The 19,881-nt window shown below is 28.8% G+C and overlaps 1 protein-coding gene across 6 annotated transcripts in view; it reads right to left on the reverse strand.

Annotated features, from left to right (window-relative positions):
* The window catches only part of LOC107451597 (hepatocyte nuclear factor 6-like), a 277,515-nt gene that overhangs the window by 181,805 nt on the left and 75,829 nt on the right, over positions 1-19,881 (reverse strand). For 2 of the 6 annotated variants that reach the window (XM_071185199.1, XM_071185202.1), the window contains exon 2: positions 19,617-19,664. The exons of the other annotated variants lie outside the window; for them this stretch is intronic. In XM_071185199.1, the coding sequence (XP_071041300.1) occupies positions 19,617-19,664 (48 nt within the window). The remainder of the gene's footprint in view (positions 1-19,616; positions 19,665-19,881) is intronic. 6 annotated transcript variants of the gene reach the window in all.

Genomic DNA, 19,881 nt, shown 5'->3' on the forward strand with positions numbered 1-19,881 from the left:
AGAAGTCCTCCACGAAGGCAGATCTCTCCCAATACTTGATCTAGGAGTTCCCTTGTCTTCCGGTATTGTGTTCGAAATTCCAAGGATACGGAGTTGAACATTAGTAGTCGTAAACCCAAAAATTAGGCTAGCTGTTCAATGACGGTTATAAAATATAAAATAGCTTCAGATATTTTAGAGACAAATTCAAAATGTGATTGCTGTTTTTTCGCTTTCTTTCAGAAAGCAAAAGAGTCAAAAATTAAAACTAATTACGCACGGTGTTCCACAATCACCACCCTAAATATACATCAGTTTTATATACTGCATATATTCCCATATATGATAACAGAGTTTTGTATCACTGTAACGAAATGAAACAGATTATTTTATGACTTTATCATGGTAACAAGGAAGGCTAAATTAGGAAAATATATGACAATTTTTAAAAATAGTTATTTTAATTTGTTCAATTAAAGTAATATCCATTAATAATTCGGCTTAACTTATTAGATTCGAATGAATAAAAAAAAATTCCGAAAAAACAAAGCTGTTCTTGGAACTAAAACTTATGCTTTACCAATTCAACTTATTAAATATTCCAAAATAATATTCCAGAAACTAAAAACTAAGCCTAAAAATAGTTAATTAAAATGTATTTTTTTGCTTACTTTCTTTGGTTAAGTTTATTTTGAAAGTCCGTTTCGAATCTTAGTAGAATTATTGATGGTCTAGTGTAACTTTTGAGGTTCGATAAAAAAAAATCAGAAGAAATGAAACTGTTCTTAAAACTAAAATTTATGCTTTTTTTTAACTTAACTCAGTCAAAACAATATTCTTGAAACTATGTGCCAAACTTGAAAGTAGGTAATCAAAAATTCTTAATTTTACTTGTTTCTTTGGGGAAGTTTGTCTTAAAACCTCACCTCGAGTCTTTGTAGAATTATTGATGGTTCGTTTTAATTTATTAGTTTATTAAAAAAACAAATTCGAAGAAGTATAACTGTTTTTAGAACTGTAAGCAGATGAGAATGTTTTATTATCTTAGAACTTTTTCTCGTATATTATTGCCCTTATTATTGCGAAAGTTGCACAGGATGTTTCAGGGGAAAACAGAAATAGATTATCTGCAGGAATTACATTATCTGCAAGAGGCACATTCAAACTTGCCTGCAGTTTTATTCCAGTATTCCAGTAACTAATACTTAATGAAGTTTTTAATTTCTTTTACCTTTTCCAAGCAGCTGGCAAGTAAAATTTTAATTTTTAGCTAAAAAATAATTTTTACCTCATTTAAATCTAATAACAAAGACAGGAAATAGTCATTCAAAAGTTTAATTTACTCAGTTCTTTTAATGATGTTCCTCTTTCCGAATCTTAGTAGAAATATTGATGGTTCGGTCTAACTTATTAGGTTATAAATAAAAAAAATCTGAAAAAGCAAAACTGTTCTTAGAACTACAACTGAGAATGTGTTATCAACTTAAAACTTTTCCTCTTAACACGAAAAGGACCCTTATTATTACGAAAGAAGCACAGGATGTTTCAGGTGGAAACAGAAACAGATTATCTGCAGAGACTGCTACCGGGATTACGTTATCTGCAGGAGGCACATTCAAAGTTGCCCACAGTTCTTAAGTCCTTATTTCTGTAAAGAGTCGGGCATTAGGCATATCAGTATTGGAAAATTTTCTTCAAGCTTAAAAGCGAGGGGGAAAAAGAACAATTTTTAGAGAAGGAACATTTTGCACCCCTTCCAACGAATTCTGCACCATTATAGATCGTTGCCATTTTTGTTATTCTTTTTTTTCTTCCCTCTCTTGTTCTTTTTCATTTCTCGTCTGCATTCTTCAATGTTTGTGCAAGTTAATTGGTTGTTTCGGAGTGAAGGTGCTTATAGCTTTCTGGGGGGAGAAGGAAAAAGGCAGACGATTACTTTGACGGGATGGAATTAGGAAAGGATGATCGCTGTACAACGATAAGGAGTTGTGTTGACTTTTCTGCAGCTAATCAGTTATCGAACGCAAAAATCGTTTTCACGCGTTTCGCGTAATTGATTACCGAAATTATTTTTCGTTTTTGGTGGCGATGATAAGGCCTGTTCTTGAAAGCAGAAAAAAAAATTGAGACTCTGTTCTCGCTTTTTAGATAACACCTGTGAAAATGGCTTTTGGTGTAAATTATGAAAGATTGGGTCCCATGCTAAGATACTTCTGAAAACGAGATTATAGCTCACTGGATTTTAAAGCAATGAAGAGTAATGGCAAAACTTGCCACCTCATTTGAAAATTTTTCTTTGATTTCTACCGATAAATAAAATCGTATTTGTTTTAAGGAAAGTGTTTTTTTCCCTCCAATATCAGTGCAGTTTTTAAATGAGTATTCAGGATTAAGGTAATAACAACTTGTAAAGTGTTTGTTGATATTGAGGTTTTCCAATATTAACGTTATTAAAGTTGTTGCTGAGAATAATTCATTTTTGTATTTATTGTCTGATTCAATAATCACACTTGAAATTTTGAGTCAATTTTTTACTTGGAATTAATTATTTAGTTATTACTTTACTTTCTGTGTATGATAAAGTCATATTAATGAACTATTTAATCAGAATTAAATTTTAGTACCAGTATTTCATAAATTTTATTTGTCATTAGCTACATTGCTACTACTGAGAAAATTTTGAAGTAATTAGAGGATTTTTAATTGAATTCGTTCTAATTTAATGCACTTTTCTAAATTTTTTATTACAATATGTTACGTTTATGTTAGCTAATGAACCATCTTCTTTACCACTAGCATCAATATTTTGCTATCAATCTTTGGTCTTAAAACCTAATTTTTTTTCTTCAATTTTTAATTTATATATTTTCCTTAAAAATACTATCATCATTTTGATTTATTAAATTTCTATTTGCGGTTTGTTCCTACTAATTAGTTATTAGAATTTTTGTATTTGGGTTTTGTCCTTCTAATGTTAAATATTAACATTAGCAGGATAAAATCTAAATAAATTACTTGGTATTAACTATTTAGTAATAACTAAATAATTAATGCCAAGTAAAAATGCTGTTAATCAATGTTGAACTTAGTATAACGAAACTTTGTTGTTCAATTATGATATTTCTTTTCTCAGTATTTAATACCCTGAATTTAAATTTCATTCATTTTGTGGAAATACTGTATTTTTATAGGTAATATGAGCAGCAAATTTTATAACTTTTCAAGAAAAATTAATTGGAAGAAAGTAAAGATATTTAGCCCATTTTTAGACCTATATTTTCCGAATTCATTCTGAAGATTTTCTAAAAAAAATTTTTTATAATATAAATTTTGTAACTGGTTAAAAAACTAGAGACAGTTAAGAAGTCTAACAAGTTATAAAAAGACTTTCAGATTTTTTTGAAAAAAGTTGTCGTCAAATTTTTTAAAATTATATTTCGAATGTAACGTTCCTCGAGCTATTAAATTAAAATTTAAACAAACAGATGCAGTTTATAATGCAAAATAGTACACATTTTCTGAGTTGGTTTTTATGGAACGTTTCAACTATTTAAAAAAAATCTGACCATGTAACTAACTTTTATTCTTTGTTTTGTCCCTGAATCCAACACAAAAAAGTTTAACTTAAGTCTCCTGTTTTTCCAGTTCGCGACTCTCAGAAGTGACCGGTACTTATTCCCTCCAAATGGTCACGGAAAAGTCGAGCAGTGACAAATAGGTTTCTGTAAGGCTCTGTAACAACCAAGAGATGGACTTCAGTAAAAAAAAAAGGGGGAAACTGGAGAAAGTGGTGAAGAGCTAAGATTTGGTCTGTAATGCCGCAACGGTGTATCACGCATTTGTTCGGATGAGAAGGTTTGATTAATGGACAGAGAAAGCTACTTGATTTAGAAGCTTGTCCGTTCGTTAAGTTCTTTTGAAATGAATGGTTCCTGTGATTGAGTTTTTTTTTTTTTTTAAATCTTTTGAACTTTTTCGATAATGCTCTCAAAGTATTGGCTGCGTTTGCCTTCTCCAGTTTTTATAACGTTTAAATTTTATCAAAACTAGCTTAAAATAATCAATAACATAGTATTGGTTAATCATGATAGAACTAATTTGAAAAATTATGAAACACAATTTATGAGATTGCAGACAGTTTTATTTTCACAACTAAGCAAGCTGTACCTTTCCAGTTTTTCTAGGTACTTATTAAATCAATAGTCAATTTTTATTCCATAAAGTTTAATGAGGACCGATACCACACACCGTCGGTACCTTCACAAGCTGATCAAAGTGATTACCCACCCGTTCACAAACTGCAGCAGGTGATGCTTGACTTCGTATTCTCCTGAAAACTGTGTCTTACGATAAGTCTTACTGCGTGTCTTTATAAGTGTCTTACTGCGGATCTTTAATAACAAGCTTAGAAAACTGCAAAACTATTCTGTATTATAGCACAGCTACATAATTTTTTTTAAAAAAGTATTTCGTAATGTCCTCCATTCAAATGATAATAAAAATAAACAGTCTAATTTTAACAGGTCGGGTATATTTTGATAATATTTATTTAAAAAATATTTATTTATGGCTACAGTTAACAAAAGATGTTTGATTTTTATATTATTTTTTTTCAACATTTCGCTTTTCTTAAAAATTTATTTTACATATTTTAATACTTTTAGACTTAAGGGTGATCTTCTTACAGGAAATGAATGATTCTATTGCCCCTATGTTAACCTATAGAGCATTTTCTTAGCAAATACTTTCCGATGAGGGAGCCCTTTCCGGAAATAAATGGCGCAACCTGCTGGCAGTTTTAAGTGTGTTTCTGATAAATTTGAATATTATTATTGAGTTAATAATTAACTTTTATTTTAATATATTTTATGCAAGTTAGTTTATTTAGATTTAAACGAAAACTTCTCTTGCTAGTCTTTTCTCACTTTTTTATTTTCTTACTTTGCTATTTTTCTATTTTCTTACTTTGCTATTCTTACCCTACTATCCTTACTTTACTATAGTAACTTTACTATCCTTACTATTATGACCTTGTCATAAGGCAATATCTTCAACCACAAATCTTCCAAACACATAAGTCACAAATCTTCCAAACAAAAAAAATTCTACTGAAATATGTCCCCGAGTGACAATTCATAACGATCTAAAAGAGATAGATAGATAGATAAATAGATACATAGACAGATAGATGGATGGAGGGAGAGAATAAGTAACAGTTTCAGAAAACGAAAAGCGCCATCTGCTGGCAGTTTTCAAGCGTGTTTAAAATGATATCGAACCTTATTATTGAATTAATAATAAACAGTAATTTAATATATTTTATACATATTTGTACTTTTCGATTTAAACGAGTACTTTTCTCTATTTTACTGAATAGTATGACCTTGATATAAAGCAATATTTTCAAAAACAAACAGATCTAGACGCAGAAATGGCATAAAATTTTTAAGTTCCCAAAAGAATCTCTTCTAAAATATGTCCCCGAGTGACAATTCATTACGATCTAAAACACAGAGAGAGAAGAAAAAAATAAGAGGTAACACTTTCAGAAAATGAAAAGCGCCGTCTGCTGGCAGTTTTTGTAAGCGTGTCGCTAATGAGTGTGAACGAAAACTGGAACTATTATTAAATTAATTGCAAGGAGCGGTGGATAATGTTAGTCGATTAATTAACGCCGACCAAATAGAAAGTCTGGCCTTTCCCGAAGTCATTAATTAAAGTATTTTTCTCTCTCTTCAACAAAATATTTTCAACCGTCTTTGATTCTTCTTTGTTTATTATGTTCTTTTTTATATATGTAGTTTTCAATCTATTCCTTTTACTTTTGTAATCAGGAGGATATTTCTTTACTCAATTTTTTTTAATTCTTTTTAAGAATTTTAATCAAATTCTATTGTTTTGCGCTTCGATTTTTAACAGCATAGATAAAATGCATAATTGCATTCCTTTATGTTTAATTGAAATAAATATTTGAATTTAATATCTTTATGCATATAAGTTTTGAAACTGATTTGAATCATTTGAGAATAATAAATTGTTTTCAAATGGCACTGAGATTTGTATGCTATTTTAAATATTTTAATATGCTGCGAAGGAGCATTGCTGAAGAATGAGGTTTCAGGATAGATTATGGTCACAAATATGATTCTCCAGTGTAGCATAAAAACAAGCATGGTGTTCTAAATATTTTGATAAGGTACAATGATATATCATGTTTATGATTATCATTTACACTGGAACATCATTCATCAGTGTAGCTTTGAAATTCGTCTACAATTTCAAATATTTCAATATGCTCTATTAAAACATCCTCTTTGAGATCATTATTTATACGGGGGCATCATTCCTTATGGTACTTCAATCTATAATGATCTCATCTCAAATAATTTTTTATATTTATCTTTAGCATTGTTTTCTTCTTCTTTTTTTTGCTATCGCCATCACAAAGTTTTATTATATGCTGCAATGGAGCATTGCTGAAGTCTCATGAGGAATGAGGTTTTAGTGTAGATTATGGTCTAAAATATGATGCTCCAGTGTAGCATCAAAAAAAGCATAGTGTTCTAAATATTTTGATATAGTACAATGATGTATCATCTTTATGATTATCGTTTTCACTGGAGTATCATTCATCATGATTCATCATTGTAGCTTCAAAACTTGTCTACAATTTTAAATATTTTAATATATTCTATTAAAACATCCTCTTTAAAATCATTATTTATACGGGACATCATTCTATAATGATCTCAAATAATTTTTTTTATTTATCTTTAGCATTGGTTTCTTTTTCTTTCCTTTTTTTTTGCTATCATCATCACAAAGTTTTATTAATCTTAAATTCAGTAAGATTTTTAAAACATTATATTATTTTTTAACATAAATCAAGACTAAAAAAGAAAAACTCTAAGTACTTAAATTACTTAAATTTAACTATACATTCACTTCCTCGTTTGCAAATTTTTTCAATGTTGAATAAACGAAAAAATTTAAAAGAAACATATAAGAAATAGCAATGAGTGTGTTATAACAGAAAACTCAATTACTATTCAAAAAGAGAAAATCCAAAAAAAAAATAAAATTCAAATGATTAAGGTTTTTCTGAAGATTCTTTTGCAACTCTTCAATAGTTTGGTTCTTAAATAAAATAAACTGAAGAGTTAAAATTGATTCAGATTCAATTTACCGCAATGTTCAAATTCAAATGTTCTACTATTTACTATTCTTTGGGTTAAAAGAGAATTCTGACTGCAAATTGTAGAAGTTTCTTGTTTTACGTGGAAAATATCATTAAATAAAACATTTCACACTGATATCAAAATTTAATGGAATCTAAAAAATACATTAGGATCACATTTTATCTCTTTCCATTTACTTAAGAATGAATCTTTTATAAATCTTTGAAACGAAAAGTAATGAAAAATAGCAATCATTTAGGAAAGGCGGTCCATCGGAAGAAAATTCAGAAGTTTACTTCACTCCTCTTCTGAATGGCAACAGTGTTGATAGCCAATCAAAACATTTTACACATCCTCACGAAACAACATCGTTAAAAAAAGAGCTTCAACTCTATTTTTCGGCACTTATGAAACAAATCGAGGTACAAGAAACACTTATATATTTTGTTAGTAATATGGAAAAATATGCATCTAAACAAATATAAAATAAATTAAGCTATACATATTTATTAATTGTATGATTATGCATATTGATTTACTAATTTTTATTATTTTAAAATAATATGATAGAAAATACAACTAACATAATAACATACCCTCCAACAATTGAGGTGTTAATGAATCATATTTTACAATAGTTTTGAGCAAAAGCAGAATTTTATCAGAAATTTAAGGCATTACCATTGATCTGACTATTTCTAAAGCTGTTTAAATTATTATTATATACAGGTAGGAAATCTTTTATTTCTTATTTATTAAGATATTAACACATTACCTTCGTCCCAACTGGGGAAAATTATTTTCTGGAACTACGAAAAACTCGTAGCAATCGGAAGGTACGCAAGTATGCTCTGCCCCTAAATGCGATCAATACATGAAAATCACCTATCTAAGGTAATGCATGTTTATTTTTAAGCGGATATTTTTTTTCCGTTTCGTACTTAATTAATTCATTTCATTCAGATTTTGATCATACTTAATTATTTCATTTGATTTCAAATCCAAAAATAGATGGGTTTTTTCATCAGTATATTAAGATAGACAGATCTATCTTGTTTCTGCAAAATGCATTCGAATAATAAAACATTTTTGCTACCACTCTTTGCATTTTCAACAACCAACGAAAAATCCTCTCTTTAAAGTAATGCTATACCCAAGTAGATTAAATATTAAATAAATTAAAATAAAATAAATATTGCCGTTGAATATCTTCTAGTTTTTGCTTCTCTTTTCGTATCTGACTGTATTTGTAATAATTATTGTGTTCTAAGTTTGAATTTTTTTTAATCATGCTTCATAAGATTTTATCCATTCTATAATAATATGCAGTTCACATAAAATACTCTTAAATTCATAATGAAAGCATTTAGCTCAAGAGATTTTTCCCTCCACTTTTCAACACAAACATAAGTCAATATAAATTTTGTATTATTACAGCGAAATATTAACATATTGTTGGCCGGTGACGATTAAAAACAAGATATCCTAAATAATTTAAGAATTGTTTTAGCGTAATTAATTTGTGCCTAGGACATAATACGTCATTAAAAATGTGTGATTCCTTTTTCAAACCAATAAAGAGTTTAACAAAAATGTTTCATTATTAATAATTATTTTGCAATACGAAGATAGTTCAATCCATCCTTCACTGTTAGAATAAATAATGTATTTATATTTCAGATCTGAAGCTGAAACATAGTGCCTTTCAAAAGCACTTCAAAAGTACTTAGCACATTTTTCTGCAAAATACTTCTTTGCATCATTATAAAATTTGCATTTGGGCATTTATTAGAAGAAAAAATTCATACATAAATTTTAAATTATCATAGAAAGCATGATAAGAAGATTTAGAATTCTTATACGTGTTGAATTTGAGTAGCAAAAGGAATGATATCCAATCAAAATATTTTACATGTTCCAACTAAACAACACCATACCTAAAAAACACTTTCTCACAAGCTATATTTAAAAAAAAAAAAAAGTATTTAAAAATATTAAAAAAATGAAACCGATTTAATTAAAAAAAGGGGAACCATTACTCTCGTTTGCTGGCATTCCTCAGTAGAGCGGCAATTAATGCTTCCGATTGGTTGACACGTGTCAGACGATCTCTCAGTAGTATCGTCTTCGAAAATATCGCTACGCTGTCTTCTTCCTGTCAGAATCATGACAGGATGCGGAAACAACAAAATTATAAACGTCCACTTGCTCCTGGGATTCCCCGGATATGAGGTGGGGGCGTGGAGGGGGAGAAGCATTAGGACAAGCTTGTGACACGCTCTTGCCCAACCTTCTGACCCCTTGGAGTGAGATGCGGAAAATGGCCATCTCTCCCCCTTCTTCATCCTCATCTCTTTCTCGCGGAGAATAGTAGGGAAGATCTCCAAAACTATAACAACCCAAGAATAGCATCACGTACCGTGAAGGGATATTCGGATGTGAAGATGGAAGTAATTTCAATCATTTTTAGAAATAGAAAATTTAGAAGTGAAAATTTAATTTATTTATCATGAAAATTTATTTTTTAGAAAATTTACAATAGTAAATATGTTATAGGAAAGTCTTATAAAATTTAAATATTAGAATTAAAAAAAATACGCTGGTACAATTTTGGCAGTATCATAGCATATTTCAGTATATCGAAACAGTTTTTGATTTTACATGTCACAATTTTATTTATTTATTTAATGCAAAAAAATTTAATTTCTTAATTGTCACAGGATTTATATGCATATGCATGCTGCTGATGATACAATTACAATTTTGCTGATGATACAATTACAATTACTGATACTAGTACAATTTTGGCAGTATCATAACATACTTCAGTATTTCGAAACAGTTTTTGATTTTATACGTCATAATTTTATTTATTTATTTATTTAATGCAAAAAATTAAATTTTTTAATTATCACTGGAGATATATATGCATATCTCTCTCTGCTGATGATTTTTATTTATTGTATTCATTTTTTCACATAAATGTAGTTTGTGTACTCTATTCAGAAAGAGGATTATGAATCTTTATCAAGAAAGAGAATTAAAAACAGACAGTACAACGATCCATCAACGTTAGATTCAACTGCGTTACCTCCAAAAGCCGAAGACATAACTGGCAATTCAATTATTTAATTCTTTGCATTTGTTAAAAATAAGAAAAGGATTCTTATTAGCCAAATATTTCAACAAATTTAAAATCAATATTTAGTTCAGAAATTCAGAAACTTCTCCGAATTTTTTAACTAAAATTGACAGCTGAATTAAAACAATATCCAATGATTGAAAACAAATATCTTCTACAACTTTTTTCATAAAAGTGCTTTTTCCATTTTTGCGAAACGTTGATCCTGCCGTTCTAATGCTAATTTGGAAAACGATGGGTTTGCCTAAAATATCCATTCAGTTTGATTACAAAGATGCCATTTTTCACATCAATGAATTAAAATTTTCATATGTCCTGTAGTAAAAATATTTATAGAGAATTATTGCCGTCCACTAATGGTCCTCGATGACACTTAGAAACTTTTAAAAATGGATAAAAAGTAGGTCAGGTTCTGAATTATTTAAATGAATCTAAACACTTAATTACTATTGTAAAAGTTTGTATTTACATTAATTAAAAATTTTAATAGCCCAGATAAGGAATCAGATCATAAAAGGCATGAAGAAAAAATTAGCCTCTTCCAGATAAGGCACGGCCAAATAATGTAAATTATCAAGAGTAAATGAAACGTTATATTATGCATTTCATTTATTTTAAGGTGGTATCAATATCTGATATTTTTACGTGGTTTTTTTTATAGTAGAATACACATTTCAATTATTCTTATTTGGTATTTCTATCTGGTACTTAAAAAAAATTCTTAAAGCAACTCGGAATTCTACCGAAGTAACCCAACCTAAAGCTTGTTAATCCAACCTAAAGTTTGGGTTAAGAAATTAAATAAATACGTATTTTCAAATTTAATTAGTTAATGAAGCAGCTAATGAATCTAATTGAAATTCAGGTTTTCATTGCCAACAGAAAACCTTAACTTCCAATAACGGTTTTCATGAAGATTCTAACATAACATTTCTTTATTAAGTTTTATTCGTTGTTCATTCCGTTACTTTTAAGTAGTCCGTAGTCTAAAACAATAACCTAGCCTAAAGAATGGGTTGAAAAATTAAAATGTATTTATTTTTTAAAGAAATTTAAGGTTTACATGTAAATTTAAATATTGCATTCTATTATAATTTTTACTGCTACTTGACATTTTTGATCTGGGAAAAATAAGCTTGTTTTATATTTATGCTTTTAAAAAAATTAAAATATAAGTTTTTGATTTAAAAAAAATAAAAGATTTAGGACCATTTTAGAATACCTGAATATTCTTAAATTTGATGGAAAAAAATGGTACTAATGAGACTATATTGTCAACCTTATGCCGATTTTAAATTTTGAACTGTTATTTTGCTCCTTAAACTTTCCCGCACGGTAAGTGATGATGCAGGAAAACGTTTTTAAAGAGTTTTTTTTCTCGCGTAGCTAGAGCAAAGAACATTCGTTCTCGCGTAGCGTAGAACGTCTATTTCAGTAATTTAGAGGAAATGGACTAATAAAAATAAGAAATAATTTTTGAAACTTTTATGTTTAATGTAATGCAAAAAAAACTAGAATAGAATTGAATTTCCAATATTCTTTTAAATTCTCATTCTTTCTAAAGAACAAGCAAAAAATTCTTTTTTATTTTAGAAAAATAAATGGAAAAATATATTTTTTCAGAACTACAAACATTTTTATAAATAATAAATTTACTGTTAAAATTAAAATGTTAAATGAATGGTTTTTCGTAGAAGTGTGTAAACGTTCTTGTTTTTTTACGATTACCTTTTGAGAGGCTGATATCTTAATCGAGATTTCCTCGAATTCTCTTCAGCGACAAATAAATCGTAACTTCAACAACAGTGGCTCTTAAAAGACAGTTGCGGGCAATTTTTTGATCGGTTTTTCGATCAATCAACTTGGCTTTAATTGATTGACCTCTTTGATGCTGAGAGTGAAACTCGCCAATGGCTGAATTGATCCAAAAAGTATTATTTTTTCACTTTAAATTTAATAAATATGTAATTTTTTTAAGTAAGGATTTATTTTAAAAGTATGGCTTCTGAATTAATTAAACGCGAAAACGTCATGTTCAAATTTTGCAATTTAACCGGTAGAACAATTTAGCATAATATGAAAAATAATTTTCAAGGAATATATTTTTATCAGCAATAGTAGTAATTCTAACTAATTAAATAGCAGTTTCTCCATTTTATTTTAGCAATTACAATATTTATACTTTTCATGTATTCGTAAGTACGAAGTTTTTGAATATTGAATCTGGCTCCCGAGTAAGTTTTTCTTTTACCCTAAAAACTGGCTTAAAAAATGAAGGCCAAAGTGCGATATTCTTTTCCATCTGCAATATTCGATCGAATTGAAAATTTTAAATTAATGTCCAAACATGCAAAAAATTTGAAAGCAGAATTTGATAGAAAAAAAAACAATAAATCTAAGCAGATTATATTAAATATGTCAGATATATTATTGCCACAAAGCAATCATTAAATGTTATTATTAAAAACATAATTGGTAAGTTAATAAGATATTTGTATTAACGATACGCTGAATCTCTTGTTAACTTAAGTGTAAAAGATATATTATTCTAATTTCTGTATGTTCGTAAATTGTTATCAACGCCATTTATACACATGGATTTGATACAGTCGATGCATGAAACGCACCAAACTAGTTTTTATTTTTAAAAATGTGAACTTTTTGTTAAAATGGAACAAAAAAAGAATTATTTATCAAACAATGCTATATATTATTTTATTTTTATTGCTTAGAAAAAAAGCTTAAAAGCAATTAACTAAGGGAAATATTAATAAACGTTTGCTTAAAAATAAATAACTCATTGAAACTACGATCTTCCAATCCTTTATTTCATTGAGGTGACAGAAGATATAATTCACAGTTTTGCATATTTCTTGTTAATGGTAGTCGGCAACTTTTCCATACTACTGCAAAAAGATATTAGATTTACTCTAACTTTTTGTGTCCCCCCTATAGTACATATGTACATCAGTATAGAGAAGAAATGGAATTGCAATCTGAAAATATCACCTGCAGACTTGTGGACCGCCCCTTCACATATCATACTCAAGAACAATTCTCACACGCTCTTACAGAAAGTGGGTGACCATGTCAAAAGACGTGATGACAGACCCTTTATGACGCTGAATTCCGATCCCTCCCCTCCCCCAACATGAAGCAATTTCTCGTAAAACTCGCCAAATATTTTCTTAATTGTGATTCATTCCACGCCGAAATAGTCGTAAGGAATAAGAGGCTGACAGAGGCAGTTTAGTAAGAGAGAAATTAAACTGAATATGTTGTTCTCAAGAAGGGGATAACGGGAACTTTAAAACGATTAAATTACTATACATTTTGATCGCTATTCCTCATTTAAATCGCTTGATATAGTTTTATTTTTTACCATTATTTGCGTAAATTATTTTTCGTATTAGTTATAATAAAAATTATTTTTTAATTCATAAAAAATTCGTATGTACAGTAAATACCATTTTGGAAAACATATATTTAATATGATTTTAGCATAGTGTATTTTGACGTATTATTAAATTATCAGTTAAAATATAATATTTTAATTTTGTTTAAAAAAAAGCTTCAGTAAGGGGAAATACCAGTCAAACATTTTTCAAAATGTAAATTTTTTTTACATACTATGGTAGGTTATTTTGTAAAAATAAACTATATTGTATATTTTTCACAAAATTTTATCTTTTGGTAGAGTTGCAGTTAACAAGGCAACGATGTTTAACATGCAGCATAAATGAATCTTCAAAACTCAGTCGCTTTTTTTCGTATGTAATTTTGTTTTGCCTGAGGCCAATTCAAACAATTTCACAAATAAATATCAAATAATAATTATATTATTTCCTCCCAACATACAATATGCATTTGTTTCTTCACTTTTGACGTAGTTTTCTGCATTTAAATTATATTGCTTCATCTGAATTGAACGTGGTAAATCCAAAACGGTACAATCGAAATATTCTGTATGTAATTTTGCTTTCTATGTAGTCAATTCCACCAATTTCACAAAAAATTATAAAATAATAATTATATATTTCAGCCCAACACACAATATGCATCTGACATTCAGCTCTGAAATGGTGTTTACCATTGTAATTAATGTTATTTCAGGCCAAAGCTCTTAAATGTTCAATTATTCAATGTACAATTATTCAATTATTCATAAGTCTTGCAAGTAATTTTGTTTTGTAGACAATTTTCCTAATTTCCTTAATAAGTATGTTACATTAAATATAAATTTTATCACAGCATGCAATATACATCAGGCATTTCTGATCTAAAATAGTTTTCAATATTTCATTATTTTCTGGTCTAAAATAGTTTTTAATTGCTTCATTTGAATAGTATGCCGTACATCTTAAACGAATGTATCAAAAAGTTTTGTATGCTATCAATTCTCTCAATTTCTCAAAATAGTAATTTACCACTCTTACCCCAGCATATAATATGCATCGGCTTTTTCAGCTTTAAAACAGTTTTCAACGTCTCAATTAACATTACTTCATCTGAATAGTATGTCTTACATTTTTAAATGATATTCTTGCCGGATAGAAACGGCAAGACTCTCGAATGTTCGACGATCCATGAAAAGTTCTTTTCGATAAAAACCAGGCATTTTCTATTCTTGGAAGAAATCGGAATCCATAACGAATGTTGGAAAGTGTATCTGTGAGAGAAGAAAGAGAGAAAACGTCTTAGAGTTTTCTTCCAAGAGAGGCAAAGGCAGCTGCGGCTTAGAGAACGAGCCAAACCCCAGGGAACAACGGTTGCGGATCCTGAAAGCCGTATTTGTTCACAGGTTCCAACTTGATTAGAACCGGATGCTTTGTTGAGTCTCTGCCCCACATAACGCAATTACAGCCAGCTAGGGTTTGTTGTGTAATTCGGTTAGTGGGTTATGTCTTCTTCTTCTTTTTGGAAAAGCAGTACCAGGATGAGAAGAGGGGGAAGGAAAGGAAGGCATGCCCAATTGCCTTCCGATCTGCCTTCTGAAGGCCGAGATTTCAGCAGCCTTCTAACTCAATCACGCGCTTTTCTTCTACACAACAACGAGAAAAAAATACATCGCTTGCCATTTTTACCCCCTCCCCTTAATCAAAAGGGAAACGAAACCCTTCGATGATATGGGGGGGGATAGAGAGAACTGGGGGATGGTCGTGAAAAACAAAGCGTCGATTTAAAATGCCTGGTGAACAGTGTCTGTCGAAATGTGGGGTTATGTGTATCTTATCTGAGAGGGTATCATGTTGAAATATTCCTTTTTTATTTCCAAAAAAAGACTCTAACAACAAAAGAGAATACTGGAATAAAAGCGAGGTAAAGAGATAATGAAATAAACTGCGTAAGGACAGTAGTTTTTTTTTCATACGGAGATAATTTGAAAAACATAATATTTTGATAGAGAAAATGTTCAAGAGCATTGTTTTTTCTCGTATAAATAGTATACTAATATTATAAAATTACTGTCTTGAATAGTTTTTGTTTTTATGATTTTTAATCATGCATACAGATTTGTATAGCAATTAAACTTTACTTTGCTCCAGTGTTCAATTCTCTATGTCATTGTAAATTTTGACAAAAAGTACTCGAATTTTAAATACAACATCGTTCTTACTATATTTTCTCTTATAAATATTTTCTCGTCATATGCAATTACCATTTTTATCTTTGCATATTCCATTAATATGATTATTTTTTCAATTATATTAATATTAGCAATTTTATTTCATGCTTCATATGGACATAGTGGTTTAGGCACAAGGTTGTCATTGTGAAAGGGCGGGTTCTATTCTTGCTGGTGGTTTAAAGACCACCTAGCTTCAGAACAGTTTGTCTGCGAAATAAAGGTAGCGAATACAAGCTCGTTCGAAAATAGTCAGCATTGTACAGCCGACGTACAATTCTGACATTACAACCATGATGCTGTTGATTTTTAAAATTGTGGAACCTTAACCTTCATGACCCCTTGCCTTGCAACTAGCTGGTACAGGAGTATTTTCGTTTTCACTACAATATATTAACAATTTATTCCCGTTATAAAAATAATGAAGTGATTTTAAAATGATACAAAAAATTTTGTAGAACTAGACGAAACTGTGTTAGTATACTTCCACCGTCTAATGTAATTTTTATCCTTTTACCAACCTACTTATATTAAAATACTAAAACGCAATTTAATGAAAAAAAAATAGTATAACAAAATACACTAGTTAATCAGAAAGAATGAACTCTGGATAATAACAGAATTATTTATTAAAATTCAGTCAGTATATTTCATACAAAATTAGTTGTTGTTTTTTTTACTGCAATAATAAAAAAAAAACTAAAATGAAGCATTTAGTCATATTTTGTGCTTGAATCCATAATAAAATAAAGTTGCGTCCTATATGAATGAACCAAACAGCTAATATTCCCTTATAACAAGCAACAAAAATAAACTCAGTTTACGAACGAATCTGCAACCAAACCATTAAGGTCCCGTATGTCCCCTAACACCAAAAGTGTTCCATTTGGTCAAGGAACAATTAATTATTGTTAATTACCTAATTACGAGAGGTTGGCATGATCCTGGACCAAAGCGATTGCCCACTTACCAGAGGATTCAGAGAACTGGACATTAGTCCAGCATCCCCCTCTCCTGCACTTTTACTCCCTCGACGAAGGGGGGAAAGGGTGACGGTTGATTGGATTGTTCCCCCCTTCTTCAACCCTTATCACAAAGGGACCTCTCCAGCCTCCTTTTGTTTGCTTCAGCCCTCTTATGTCAGAAGGTGGAGTGGTCCTGTTTTTAATGACAAACGCAATTTTATCTTCCACTGAGGAGGAAGATGATAATATATTTAGACAAGCATTCAAAGAAGACGCATGAGAACTGATACAATTTATAGAGATCATATAGTATTTAAACAGTGTCGAATATTAAATATATTTATGATAGTCTGGAAGACAAGAGCATTTCTAGTTTCCAGGAATTTTTTATGGTTCTAGAAAAAAAATAACGACAAAATTTCTTCACTTTCCTGTTTAACACAGACGTGTTAGATTTTATACAATTTATAAAGGTTCTATAATATTCGAACAGTGTCTAAAATTGTTAGATTTATTAAATATATATATATGAAATTCTGGTTTGAGCGCCGTGTTTAGAGGTATTTAAAATCCTTGGAGAAAAATTGCTGGCAAAATTTCTCCCTTTCAATATATATATATATATATATTGAGACAATAACAAATCAAGCTTTTTGGGATTTTTATGATTCTTCAGTAAAAATACGTTTTAATCAGTTTTGAGAAAACATTTAGCCATAACATGATAAACATAAACATGATGATCACATAATACTCGTGATCATCAACAAACTAAGTTTCATTTATATTAAAAAAATATCTTAAATGAAGTTCTATCCTTGGTAGCTAATAAAAACACATTAAGAAAACCTTTTATTAACTCATATTTAAGATTTCAAAGTCACTTGATATTAGAGCAGTGTTTGAAAAATAAAATTAAAAAAATTAATTTTACTAAAAAAATATATTTGTTATTTATCATTATATAACTTATTATAAATCCCTTCTAATATTTGCCTTTTTTGTTCAAGAAGTCGTGTTGTATTTTTTTAAAGCAACAATATGGAGAAAAAGTGAAACATATCCCAAAAGAAGTTTATTTATTTATCGATAAATATATTATTAATATCTGTAGTTATATTACTATGTCATTGAGATAAAGGTTACACTAAAAAGCGATGCGTTACCCTTTATTGAAAAAGATTAAGTTATAGAATATATAATTTGCAACACAAAAACAAAAAATTTGGACTTTTTTTAAAACTTGTTCGCGGAGAATATTTGTCCATAGCGGTAATACTTTTAATTGACACTAATGCAAAAACTACTAGTATTTGTTTATTTTCACAAAAAAAAAAGAAAAAAAGTAAGAAATATTACAAAAGCTAGAAAAAAATAAATTATTTTTTCTTAATTTATTCTGCTAGTGCAATCCAAATATTACGTGAATGATGTATTTTTAATGATTTTGGTTAATAAATTATTTATAACTTTTGTAAATATACGAACTCAAAACAACCGAGAGTTGCCTGACACTCATTATGGAGAAAACTTTTTTTTTAATAAATTGTGAACTTGTTATTACTATCAACTATTTCGTGCCATGTGAACTGTACATTTACTTCTCTGCCTACTTAGTGAGATTGCAAAGAAACCGCATTAAATGAACTGTATGGAGCCATTTTCTCTATCCCTTCACTGTCAATTTGTTTCTCCGCGAAGATACCCAGATTGCTGGAAAACTTATTGTGCAACAGTGCCAATATCCAACTGTGCTAATTGTAACGATTAATGACGAAGCTTGGGCTTTAAATTTTGCCGTTTTCTTTACCTTTTTCACACATATTTTAATTCTATATTATTCTGCTCAACATCGACTTCTTTTTCTTCACAATTTGACAACTTGATACGAGTTAAAGTCACTTGTCGTGATAATTTGATAGCAAGTTTATTGTGCTTTTTAAAAAAAACTATCATTGAATTTATATTTGATATCAGCATCTATAATAAACAAGTTATTTATTTTAAATTAAGGAGTTCTATACTGGCTATCAAGTTTAAAAAAATGTGGACTATTCTCGTGGAGTTTGCAAAAATAAGGAAAATATTCGAACACAACGATATGCAAATGAAAGGCAACTAATTTAAATCTAAGCTATAGTTATTAAAAATTTATCTAAGAATATTTGGCACAAATGAAACTATCTATGTAATATTCGAAATTTCAAAGTAATAAACAAAGTGTAAATTTATTAATTAAAGTCATTATTTATCCTTTTTTGAATAATACATACTTATAATCGTTCTCTTAAAAAATTTAATTTTACTTAATACATATTAAGGTATAATATTAATCATGTAAATTTTACCTTAATTGAATTTCTTGAAATTACCATTCACCTTAAATACAACAGCGGTAATAAAATTATAGGTAAAAATGATTTAATTGTCAACCTTTAATAAAAACTTTAAACAAATAATATTGTTTCATGTTATTTTCAATAGTAGAGATTATTTTGAAACTAAATTTTTACACAATCCAATGGAAGCACATTATTTAAGTCCTAGCTACATACAAATATATTACTTAAACATAGATTTTAATTATATCTGTGGCAAAGTTATAACTAACATAAATAAAGTGCAAAATCTAAAATATTTTAACTTCTGTTAAATATTAATTTTACATGCATATATTTCTTAGAACAATTTTTTGAATTTATTATTTTTTTAAAAAAAATTCTTACTTTCTATGCAATCTTCATAATAGGATTTTGATTCAGGAGGTGCCTTACCTAAAATAAAATGAAATAAATACAGTTATAAAATAAATGCATTTCCAAAATATATACTTTTAGATTAATCATATATAACTCAAAATAATTATTAAATAAATATCTGAAGCAAATCTAATTTTTCTTTCAAATTATTCAAAGAACTAATAAAATTCAGTAATATAAAGTTTTAAAATATACTTAACCTCTTCTCTCCCACTGTATATATATACATATA

The sequence above is a fragment of the Parasteatoda tepidariorum genome, chromosome 9, assembly GCF_043381705.1.
Source record: "Parasteatoda tepidariorum isolate YZ-2023 chromosome 9, CAS_Ptep_4.0, whole genome shotgun sequence".
Classification (NCBI taxonomy): Eukaryota; Metazoa; Arthropoda; class Arachnida; order Araneae; family Theridiidae; genus Parasteatoda; species Parasteatoda tepidariorum.